This window comes from Rhinolophus ferrumequinum, chromosome 18 (assembly GCF_004115265.2).
Source record: "Rhinolophus ferrumequinum isolate MPI-CBG mRhiFer1 chromosome 18, mRhiFer1_v1.p, whole genome shotgun sequence".
Lineage (NCBI taxonomy): Eukaryota > Metazoa > Chordata > Mammalia > Chiroptera > Rhinolophidae > Rhinolophus > Rhinolophus ferrumequinum.
Window position 1 is genome coordinate 61,887,356 of NC_046301.1, and position 11,676 is coordinate 61,899,031.

Sequence of the window (11,676 nt, forward strand, 5' to 3'; positions counted from 1 at the left end):
CGTCTCCTAGGCCACCCATCCGTTCCTGGGAGGAGAGCAGACCCCCGATCCCATCCGGGCCGCAGTTTCCCCGCCCTCCGTTTTTTCGCTTCTGCCTGTAGGGATTCTAAACGGCCGGGACGTCCCGAGGCGGGCGTTGAGCGGAAACTACAACTTGCGCCCAAAACCACGCGAGACCTTCCGAGGCGAAGGTGGGCGACGCCATTCGCACGTCTCTCGCGCAGCCAACCATCTCTCTCGAAAGGTTCGGGTTGCCCTTGGCGCTGCTGCTCCCGGAGGTCGCTGCGTTCAGGCGTTCGCTGGCGACAGCCCTGAGCTGAGTGGGGCCTGACCGGGGCTGGGCGCAGGCTCAGTAGGCGCGGGTCCCGCCGGGCGCAGACGCAGTGAGTGTGAGTGGCGGCAGGCATGGACGACGAAGAGGAGACCTACCGGCTTTGGAAGATCCGCAAAACCATCATGCAGGTGAGCGCGGAGAGGGCCGGCCTCGCTGCGCCAGGCGAGCCGGACACGCAGCGGTCCGGGGGGCGGACGATGAGTGCAAAGGCTGCAAACGGGAACCAGCCTCCACGACCCCCGCCCGAGCGGGTGGAGTGGAGGAGTTGGACCAAGGCGGCTCCCGGGGCTGCATCGAGGGTCTCTGCAGGCCTAAGGGACCCCACAGACCCGCGCGCGGCCCAGTCGTGAGTCCGAGGTGCTGGAGTCGGGTCTGTCTGCCTAGGATGTTCGCCCTCTCCGTGTCAGGGTCTTGCGGACGTAAGAAAGGTCCGAACGACTCTGTAGAGAATATTTGGAAGAGTTTATTTGACGACATGCCAAGAAGCAAATCCTTCGATCCCAAATGCTTCGAGTTCTGCAGTTTCTTTTGTGCATTTGGAATTAAGGAGGGAAGGTGAGGAAGATGACAGGGAGGTGGGAGAAAGCCAGGTGGAACTGGATTAGGGAATAGTTAACGAGATTAACTCTTTGTGAGGGTGGTAACGCTGATTTCAAAGGTGTGTGAACCTAGATGCACATGAACAATGGACAGGCCAAGACAAGCCTTTTACTAAGAAAGTTATACACCTGGGTGTGACCACCCCCCGTGACCTTCCCAGTTAGGGGTTTAGGATCAGATCACCCTGTGAGGTTAACTTCCCATGGAAGCCAGTTTTCACCCACTGCCTTACTTGAGCTGGAGAGAGAGAGAGACAGTACACGAAAGACCACCTGGTCTTCCACTTGTTTACTTCCTGGAATCCTCCAGCATTACCCCACGTACGTGACACAGAATCCCAGTCTTGTGGGGTTGGAAGAAACCCGGGTCAGCTGATCTGACCTGCCATCCAGTGCAGGCATATCTCTCAGACCTGTGTCCGGTGGCTACTTCAACGCCTCAGCCAGCAACTTGGAGTTACTCTAGATACTAGAGTGACAGCAGCCAGCTGGCTAAGCAGTCACTATATGCCACATACTTTAACCCACCCCACGGAAGAGGCCAGGGTGATCCTCGGAGGCCCACGGAGGTGTGGGGTCTTGACCAAGATCACCCAGCGGCGCAGGAATCCTGCCGGGACTAAACCTGCGCAGCCGCACCCCGCCTCTCCACCGCTTTGTGAAGCTACGACAGACAGGGACCAAAACACATGTGCTTCAGGCTGACGGTGGGTGTTGGGGATCCTGAGAGGGAATCAGGCTGTGGGGACTTCACAGAGGAAAGGGGATGGGTGTAGGGCTGCTCTCTGACCTCCCCTTTCTTCAATGGGTCTTCTAGTCAGCCCATTCAAAGAGCCCCGATTTCTGAGGTGAGACCCAGAAGTGCCACCCTCAGAGCCCCTAGAGTCTACCCTTCCCACCTGGCTGTCTCCCTCTGCCCCAGACCCCAGGGCTGGCTCTGGCCTCAAAGAGCCCCACCTTAAGTCCCAGCCCTACTGCTATTTGCTCCCCAATTACGGCTGCCCCGAGGTTCAGCATAAAATGACACTATGGACGGCAGCTTGTAACCGGAGCAGTGCAGGGGCAGCCTCAGAGGCACCCGGTCTTTGTCCCCACCTGCCCTGTCCCTCTTCTCTGGCCTCTGCACACACCTGCCACACGGTCCCAAACTCCCTGCGTCATCCTCACGGTGGCCTCATCACGCCCAGGCTCTTGCTGCACTTCCCCCTCTGCCCTGGGGTCACCTGGCTCTTTCTGTCCACAGCTGTGCCATGACCGTGGCTACCTGGTGACGCAGGATGAGTTGGACCAGACGCTGGAGGAGTTCAAAGCCCAGTTCGGGGACAAGCCAAGTGAAGGGCGGCCGCGGCGCACGGACCTCACAGTGCTGGTGGCCCACAATGATGACCCCACTGACCAGATGTTTGTCTTCTTCCCAGGTGAGGGCCTTGCCAGTGCCTGAGGTGTCATGGTTCTAGTCGGGCCAGCCGAGCGGCAGCGCAGGGTCCAGCTCATCGCAGCCCCCTGCTGTGTGACTCAGAGTCAACGGTGGCCCTTTTCCTTCTGCCTACCCTGAGGAGAGAGCTCCTTCATGCTGTGGGTGATACCACTGACCTCTGACCCCTCCAAGAGCCTTTTCCAGTTTCCTCCTCAATCCACTTCCCCATTCTCTCTTCCTCAGCCATTTTCTCCGACCAGGATTACCATAGACCTTCCCGCCAGGGCCCCAACCACTCCTGACCTCAGACCCACTCTGTCCTCTCTGCCCCACCTCTCACCTGTGAGTGCAGCTTCCACTCCCACCAGCTCCTTCCTGCACTGCTGCTCACGGCCCCCCGCTGAGCCCCAGATTGAGTGACGAGCCCACTTAGGGGTGTGTTGGGGACCCCTTGTTCCTCTGTCTTAGTGTCTAACCCGCTGGTGTCGACTGGCTCTAAGGCCTGCAGAAGTTAGGGGCCAGCAGTGTCCAGCATCTTGGGGCACCCTGCACTGAGAATCAAGGGGCTGGGCAGACAGTGTTTGCAGAGCGGAACCTTGTCGCACTTTTTCAGAAAAGTGTCCTGTGTATGAGATGTGGTTATTGAAGCCCTTGGTGCCTACTCATTGGCGTCCCATGGAGCCATCTGCAGACCTTCAGGGCCAGGACTAGGAGGTTTGACGGCTCTTGTGGGTCTTTGGTGATGCTGGGGCCACTGGCCCTGGGACGTGCTGCAGAACAGGCTGATGCTCCTGCCTGTGTTGGTCTGCTTCAGCTGCCATAACACCAGCACAGAACAACAGCCATTGCTTGTCCCTGTCACTAGAGGCTGGAAGGCCAAGATCAAGGTGTCCGTTGGGTTGCTTCTGTCTCAGGCCTCTGGCCTTGGCATGTAGATGGCATGTCTTCCCTGTGTCACCACAGGGTCATCCCTCTGTGTGTGTCTGTGTCCTAATCTCAGATGGACACCATTCAGATGGGATCAGGGCCCACATGTGACCTCATGTTACCTTAAGCACCTCTTTGAAGGCCTTGTCCCCAAACACAGTCACATTCTGAGATCCTGGGGATTAGGACTCCAACATGAGGGTTTTGGGGGGAAACAGCTGGGTCTGAGACACTGCCCATCCATGGAGTGAGGCGCACTTCAGGGAGTCCTGCCCAAATCCTGGTGGCCAGAGCCCAGTCACTCACCTGCTAGGCTCATAGGGTCCAGTGGTTCTCAAGTGACAAAGCCCTGGGCCCATGGTACTACTGAGAGCATGAGGACCCCCACCCCTGGGGGGATGGGCAGTCTGTCTCTGTGGCAGGTCAGCTGACCTCTTCTCACCTCTGAACACCCAGCCACCATCTTGTGGCAGACTAAACAAACTGCTTAACCTGGGGGTTCCCACACCTCCCAACCCCTGAGGCACCTGACCAAACCCAGACTCCCAGACCCCACATCTAGACAGGAATTCCTGAGGGTCCTTTCAGCTGCCAGGTGACCTGGAGGCAATCTGTTTTGCACACCGGGAACCTGAGGCCCCAGAGGGGTGTGGCGGGGGCATGGTGGGGGCGGAGGAGGGGCCTGCAGTGGACCAGAGCGCTGTGTTGGCAGAGGAGCCCAAAGTGGGGATCAAGACCATCAAGGTGTACTGCCAGCGCATGCAGGAGGAGAACATCACCCGCGCCCTCATCGTGGTCCAGCAGGGCATGACACCTTCCGCCAAGCAGGTGCGCCCAGTGTGAGCCCGCCCCGCCCTGCAGGAGGTAGCCGGTCACGGTTCCCTTTGCGGTGTGGCGCTGTGGGTTTTCACCTGGGGGGTCTGGGCCCCTCGTCCTGAGGCAGGAGCTGGGGTTCTGAGCAGGCCCAGTGTCCCTGTCTGGTTGGACAGGCCTGAGGGAGGCTGGTGATTGGGATGGAGGAGCGACAAGCCCTTGGCCTCTGCCTTTGGGGGATGCAGAGCCCTGTCAGGGGACTCTGCTGGGGAGGGGCCGCCACACCAGTTTGGGGACAACCCTTGGGTACATTTCACTGATGGAAACTGTCACTTCCTGACACGGGCTAAAGCCTAGAGATGTGTGGAGGGTGGGTCTGCGGGCTCCTCCAGGGGAAAAACCCCACACCAGGTGGGTGTTCCCGCTTCTGATGCCTGGTGGCAGCTTGCTAAAAGTACTAGAGGGAAGCGTTTCAGCAGCAACACCCGGCTGCAGTTGCTGGGCTGAGGATGTGGCTGAGCCTGCGCGGTGGTCTCTTCCAGTCTCTGGTCGACATGGCCCCCAAGTATATTCTGGAGCAGTTTCTGCAGCAGGAGCTGCTCATCAACATCACGGAGCATGAGGTGGGGCCCTGGGGGAGGTGGGGAAGGGGACAGCTGGAGAGGCACCCCGAAGGCCCGTCCCACGCGTGGGGGGCACAGTGGGAGGCCGTTGCGGCCCCCTGGAGACCTGAGTTCTCCTCTTGGCAGCTGGTCCCAGAGCACGTTGTCATGACCAAAGAGGAGGTGACAGAGCTGCTGGCCCGGTAGTATCTTTTCTGGTCTCCCTCATCCCGTCCCCTCCCTGCTACTCCATCCCAGCCCCCCCTCCAGTCAGCCCAGCGTGCCTTTTTCCCTGACTGAGCTTCCCAGTAAACTCCGAGAGAACCAGCTGCCCAGGATCCAGGCTGGAGACCCGGTGGCGCGCTACTTTGGGATAAAGCGGGGACAGGTGAGAGGCCCCTCTGGGCTCTTTTCCGCTGGGGTAAGGGCCCTTGGGACGCCCTCTCCAGCCGGCTTTGGAGCCAGGGCTGCCGGGCAGGGCGCAGTTAACCGCCAGGTCTCCGGGAGCTGGCCGCCTGCCCTGCCACCCCCCCCACCCCTGTGACCTGAGTCCCTGGCCCCCACCCAGCCCTACTCGCTCACTTACACAGGTGGTGAAGATCATCCGGCCCAGTGAGACTGCAGGCAGGTACATCACCTACCGGCTGGTGCAGTAGCTGCCCCACAGGTGAGATGACTGCCAGACGGTGGGGGGTGGGGGAGGGCATGGGTGGGGATGCAGGAAGGGCCTGACCCTGTCCCGGAGCAAGCTCCGCTGGTTACACACCCCTCCTTCCTGGACTGCCTTCCTCTGCGCCCCAACCCTCGCCTTCCTGGTACCCCTACAGCCCTCAGGCCACTGCTGTTCACTGCTCACCTTTGGGTCCTGGAGGCATGTCCAGCCTGTGTGTGCCCAGCCCAAGTGACATCCGTACCACCCAATGACCCTCTCCACTCTTGCCCAGCCCTGGGACATGGACAGATGGACTGTGACCACCCTACCCTGGCAGTGGGTGTGCTGGCGGCCTGCCTGGAGAGAATCTGCTCCACCCGATCCCAAGGCAGGCTACCAGCCACTTGCCGTTCCTGGGCTGAGGGCCCTCGTGGCCTCACCTGGACATGGAGCCCGCCTGGGGTCCTTACTGACTCGGGAGGGGATAGGACACCGAGAGGAGGCTGCTGAGGCAGCTAGTGACCAAGGCAGTCCTGGGTCCTTCCCGCGCTCCTCCCCCCAGTTGGGGCCTGGGTCCAAGTCTCCGGTCAGCTCCCTCTTCCTGTCAGCTTCCCATTGCCGTGCCCTCCTCATGGTGGCTGTATCCCCAACCGTCTGTGAGCACTCAGGGCACCTAACAGCAAGATTAAAACATGTCTGGATTTTCAGTTGCTGTTGAATGCTGAGTGTTTTTAAATTAAAGATAGTTTGAGTAAACAAGTTTGCTTGTATGAAAAACTAAAATGGGAGAACAGTTTTGCGGTGGGTGCCATGCTTGGGCTGAGGCAGGGTCTCCATGTCCCCTCATGGTCCCAGCCCCACTCCCACTGGGGGCAGCCACAGCCACGCCTGCCTGGCTGTCCAGTATCCACAGTGCAAATGTGTGTGTGTCCCCTCCGTCGCCCCGCACAAAGAGCAGGAGTAAAATGGCCGGCACTGGCTTCCGGCTGTGCTCCGCAGTACTTTTCTTACATAGAAGTTTGGGGTCTAATGAGCCCCTGACCCCTGTTAGTGTCTGTCCCCGAGGGCCTTCCTTCCCCAGGTTAAAAGCAGTCGTGTGTATTTTTTAAATAGCTTCGTTGAGATAATTCACCCATTTACAGTGCACGACTTGGTGGTTTTTAGTACATTCCCAGCTGTGCACCCATCACCACCATCAGTTCTGGAACATTCCAACATCCCAAAAGGCAACCCGTCCCCTGTTGGGAAGCATGCCCTCTTCTCCCTCCACCTTGTCACCACTTAGGCACTGCGCAGGCTGCATTGCATTGTGAATCCGTCTGTGTTTTCCTAGTGGGTGGATGTGTCCACGCCTCCTCCTCTTTGGTGAGGCCAGACTTCACCCTCACCCCGTGTTCTTTACAAACGTTGGTCTTGAAGGTGAAGATTGCCAGCTGCACAGAATTGCAACCATTTGTGCTGCATTTGTTTTTGGAAACTCCAACCTTTAATGATCATGCTGTTGGTGGTGCTTGGGGTTCCTCAGTGCCGGTCGGGCTGGAGGACACACATGATGACGGATCTCTGACTGTAACACGGAAAGAATTGCTCAGCCCATGGTCCTGTTACATTTCTTGTGGAAATGAAAAGGGCTGGTCTTCAGATGAAACGCAAAGGTGAGCGGATTTTACTCAGATGGGGTGCATGAAAGCCATGCAGTGGACAGGGGAGCTGCTGGCATCCAGCAGGCAGGACCTGTGCCCTCTGCCAGGCTCCTTCCCTGGTGTCCACAGGGCCGGCTCCCTGACCATCAGGACTTTGCTCAAATGTCACCTGGGGCTTCCGTGGCCACTCTAAACTGCAAGTTCCCCATCCCTATTTCCCACTTTACCCTCCGGCAGCCTATGTATAGTACACATTTATTTTATTCTGTTTTGCCCAGGAAGGCACGAGTTTGGCTTCTCTTCACTGGCATTTTGTGGATAAATCATGCCCCAAATAATGCCTGACATGTAGTCGATACTTAGTATTTACTTAATGAATGACGACCATGAGGGCCATGATTCCCACACAGCAATTTCTGAACTCTGTCTCTTCCTACCGTGTTTCCCCGAAAATAAGACCGAGCTGGACAGTCAGCTGTAACGCATTTTTTGGAGCAAAAATTAATATAAGACTCGGTTTTATTTTACTATAACATAAGACCAGGTTTTATATTAATTTTGCTCCAAAAGACGCATTAGAGCTGATGGTCCGGCTCGGTCTTCTTTTCGGGGAAACACGGTACTTTAATGCGCCTTCTCCTTAGCTGTTCACTTACACTTGGTGGCACTAGGTACACCAAGCAATTAATTGATGACAATTTTTGAAAACTATGAGACAAACAAAATTTTTATTTCCTAGTGGCTAGAAAACTAGGCCTTTTGGATGAAAATAAATATGCCAGTAAACTAGAGAAAGTAGTAAGGCTTACGCGCGGTAAGCCTTGGGCTAGGATGTTATAAGTCATCATGGAATTTTTGGACAAAAAACAGTCTTGATGGTGATTTTGTAACCATTAACACAATTAATTAGACGTTGTTTAGTAAATCCAACAGTCTGTTGATTATAAGTTTACCCATCAATCTTAAGAACAGCTTTAGAATTAAATGGCTCCAAAGCATATCACAGTTGAGATCGTGCCTAGACTCTATTAACCTAATCTTAGTGTTTTCTTTATTTCATTGTCTGTATTCTTCGTGTTTGTTTCTTGGGGGTTTTTTTGCTTAATAATTATTTTCCTCAACACCATCCATTTATTTTGCTCTTATGTTTTTAAATCTTTATGTCTAAAATCAGTTGATTTGTGGTGGCTTCCTATTTCATGGTTATCTCCTGGATTTGTCAATTCTTACATTGTAGGGTAGCCAAATAAACCTTTAATATGACCTGATAATGCCCCCTCGCTGTAAGGACTGAGTTTACTAGTCATTTTATTTGTCAAGAATATTCGCATATGTGTTCTTGACCATTAAATTGCAGGAGATGTTTTTTCTTTTTTTCCCCTTCTTCCGCCTCCCCCCCACACAGACACTCTGGTTCAAGCCGTTGTTTCTCAGTCTAGTTGTGTAGGACACAGCTCCCTGGTCCACGCTGGTGTTATGAGCCTTGCGCCGCCCCTGCACCCCACCCCACTAAGGTCGTCGGTTGCCAGCCGTCGGTGGGCCGCTCACAGCAGCCCATGGCAGCTCACGGCCACTCACGCTGGCCGCCGGCCACTCATGGTGGTACACAGTAGCCCACGGCAGCACACAGCAGCCCATGGCAGCACACAGCAGCTCATAGCCACCTCCGGCTGCTCACGGCAGCCCAGCTTCAGGGAGAGCTATTATTCACAGTCGTAGCTGTAGAGGATGCAGCTCACTGGCCTGTGTGGGAATCAAACTGGCAACCTGGGCATTAGGAGCATGGCGCTCCAACCACCTGAGCCACTGGGCCGGCCCTTAATATTTTAAAATGGAAAAAAAGAATTATTGTCCCCATTAGCAGTCACCCCCCCCATCCCCCTCCCCAGCCCCTGACAACCGCTAACCCACTTCCCGTCTGTGGACGCGCCTGTTCTGGACGTTTCCCGTAAGTGGAATCCCACACTGTGTGGCCTTGTGTGTCCGGCTTCTCTCATGAGCCCCGTGTGTTCAAGGTCCATCCACGTTGTGGCGAGTGTCAGCGCCTCCCTCCTTTTCATGGCCGAGTACACTCCAGTGTGTGGACGGGCCACGCTGTGTGTGTGCGTCATCAGCTGAGGGACCTTTGGGCTTGTCCCGTTTTTGGCTACTGTGAATGTCCTGCTGTGAGCAGTCAATGCCCAGGTTTTGTGCAGACCTGTGCTCAGTACTCTGAGTGTGCACCTAGGAAGGGAATTGCTGGGTCCTGTGGAAACTGCCAGATGGTTTTCCAAAGCGGCGGCCCTGTTTTGCATCCCCACGAGCCCCGTACAAAGGTTCCAGTTTCTCCATATCTGTGGGACCCTTGTTATTGCCCACCCTGGAGTGGGAGTGAGGGGGAGTCTCCTGTGGTTACAGTGATTTTCCCGGATGACTGATGTCAGCGTCTTTCACGTGCTTATGGCCATTTGCATGTTATCTTCGGCGAAATGTGTACGCATGTCTTTTGCCCATAGGGTTTTGTCTTTTTATTATTGAGTTGTAAGAGTTCTTTATGTGTTCTGGGTACAAGTCCCTTGTCAGATACACAATTTGCAAAAATTATCCCTGTTTTTCTGTATTTCTTAAATACCTATTCCTAGGTGTGGTTTTTCCACACAGGTCTTGAACCCTGGGATTTGCTTCTGGGCACCATGTCACCCAGGGATGTCACCTTCCCCCCAGTTGGTGTTCCTGACACTATAATATCTGGCAGGTCCTTTGGTAGCCGCCTTGGATGGCTGCTGTCCCATGTAGTTTCACAGATGGTGTTTCAAGATTCTCTCTTCTTGGGGCCGGCCCGGTGGCTCAGGCAGTTGGAGCTCCTTGCTTCTAACACCGAAGGCTGCCGGTTCGATTCCCACATGGGCCAGTGGGCTCTCAACCACAAGATTGCTGGTTCAACTCCTCAACTCCCACAAGGGATGGTGGGCAGTGCCCCCTGCAACTAACAACAGCAACTGGACCTGGAGCTGATCTGCACCATGCCCTCCACAACTAAGACTGAAAGGACATCTTGACTTGGGGAAAAAAAAGCCTGGAAGTACACACTGTTCCCCAATAAAGTCCTGTTCCCCTTCCCCAATAAAAATCTTTTAAAAAAAAGGATTCTCTCTTCTTTTCCATTGGTCAATTTAGGTTTTAAAAAGTAGTGTTTTACAGTATGTCTAATGGTAGAATAAGTCTCCCTTTTCCCCCTAAATATGCATACATCTTGGCCAAAATAAGCCAGACACAAAAGGACAAATACGGTGTAATCGCACTCATAGGCGGTCCCCAGAGGAGTCAGATTCATAGAGACAGAGAGTAGATGGTGGGGCCAGGGGCTGGGGGAGGGGCGGGGAGTGAGTGTTTAATGGGGACAGAGTGTCAGTTTGGGAAGATGAGAAAGTTCTTTCTGGAGATGATGGTGGTGATGGCTGCACAACTACTGGACTTAACGCCACTGAGCTGTACACTTAAAAATGGCAAATCTTATGTGTATTTTGCCACAATAAAAAGTAAGCGCTTAGAGCACTAAGAAAATCACTCAAAAAATATAAGGTGAAAAAATTATTAAAGGGACTAAAATGCTACTCTAGAAAATACTCATTTAATGCAAAAGAAAAGATTAACGGGCATAAAGAACAAAAAGACACATGACTAGGGAAATGGCAGAGGACAACCCAAGCATACCAGTAACAATGTGAATAGATTGAGGAGGCAACCAGCCCTGCTGGGAGGGCGCCCTCCTGGAAGGGGGAGCAGGTGTGCAAAGGTCCTGGGGTAGAATGAGCTGGGTGCTGCTGAAAGAAAAAGCCAGTGCTCCCCCCATCCCCATTGAGCCTCCTGTCCTCTCCTTGGAAAGATGAGACAGTTCTGGAGATGGATGTTGTGGACAGCTGAGCAATGTGAATGTGCTTAATGCCATTGAGCTGTGCACTTAAAATGGTTAAGATGGTCAAGTTTATGTATACTTTACCATACACGAAGTGTCCTGGCTATTCCTGGCTCTCTGAATACAGAGACTTGGCTGACAAGTGTCCGTGCAAAGTCCCGTGCTGTGATTGGCTTTGCCATATCTCTTAAACCGGTACCTGCTGTGTTCCTGTGTGAAGGGTCCAGCTGCCCTCAGTTAGGTTTCCAGCCAGACAGCATGGACATGGCTGTCAGCTGTCGGAGAGTTGGCTGACAGTGCCCTCACCCCAGCAGCACCTGGCTCCCTGTTGTTTCTTGGGGACCAGATCCTGCCTGTGCCAAGCACGGCCTGTTCTAAGCTCCTCTGAGGTTGGCTCAGGGTGGGCCATTGCTCTGACACCCACCTCTGGGCCGGAGGAGGCACCCCCTCCTGGGGGGTGGGTGAGGTGGAGAGGGGGTCTGGCACTGTCGCCGCCTGCTGCCCCACCAGCCATGCTGTGAGCCCGAAGCTGGACGGGCCCACTGTGGAGTTGCCTGTAACAGGTTGAGGCTGGTGTTTGCAGGGCTGCCGGGCTCCTGAGATGCTTCCACACCTGAGAATGGGGTGCTTTTCATGACAAGTCAGTGGAAAGCTGCCGTCCAGCTGAACTCTGGACTATCAGGTAGTTTTTTTCTGTTAACTCTTCTGACCTTTCAAACGCATAGATTGGGGACAACCGGTTAGCTCAATTGGTTAGAGCGCTGTGCTCTTAACAACAAGGTTGTTGGTTCGAT

At 54.7% G+C, this 11,676-nt stretch overlaps 1 protein-coding gene across 6 annotated transcripts; it reads left to right on the forward strand.

Moving 5' to 3' along the window:
* The first annotated feature begins 253 nt into the window (after window positions 1–253).
* POLR2E (RNA polymerase II, I and III subunit E) lies at window positions 254–9,872 on the forward strand. 6 transcript variants are annotated; one of them, XR_004425583.1, is made up of 9 exons: window positions 254–462; window positions 2,177–2,351; window positions 3,990–4,105; window positions 4,633–4,713; window positions 4,840–4,898; window positions 5,002–5,080; window positions 5,283–5,359; window positions 6,870–6,999; window positions 9,628–9,872. XR_004425583.1 is itself a non-coding variant. In XM_033134155.1 (8 exons), the coding sequence occupies exons 1-7, from the start codon at window positions 406–408 to the stop codon at window positions 5,346–5,348; spliced, it is 633 nt and encodes a 210-aa protein (XP_032990046.1). In that variant the 5' UTR covers window positions 254–405; the 3' UTR covers window positions 5,349–5,359; window positions 6,870–7,440. The 6 variants fall into 6 exon arrangements, 5 of the variants coding, with proteins under 5 accessions (XP_032990046.1, XP_032990047.1, XP_032990044.1 ...); XM_033134155.1 differs by lacking the exon at window positions 9,628–9,872 and having other exon boundaries at window positions 6,870–7,440; XM_033134156.1 differs by lacking the exons at window positions 6,870–6,999; window positions 9,628–9,872 and adding an exon at window positions 6,678–6,825.
* Window positions 9,873–11,676: the final 1,804 nt, after the last annotated feature.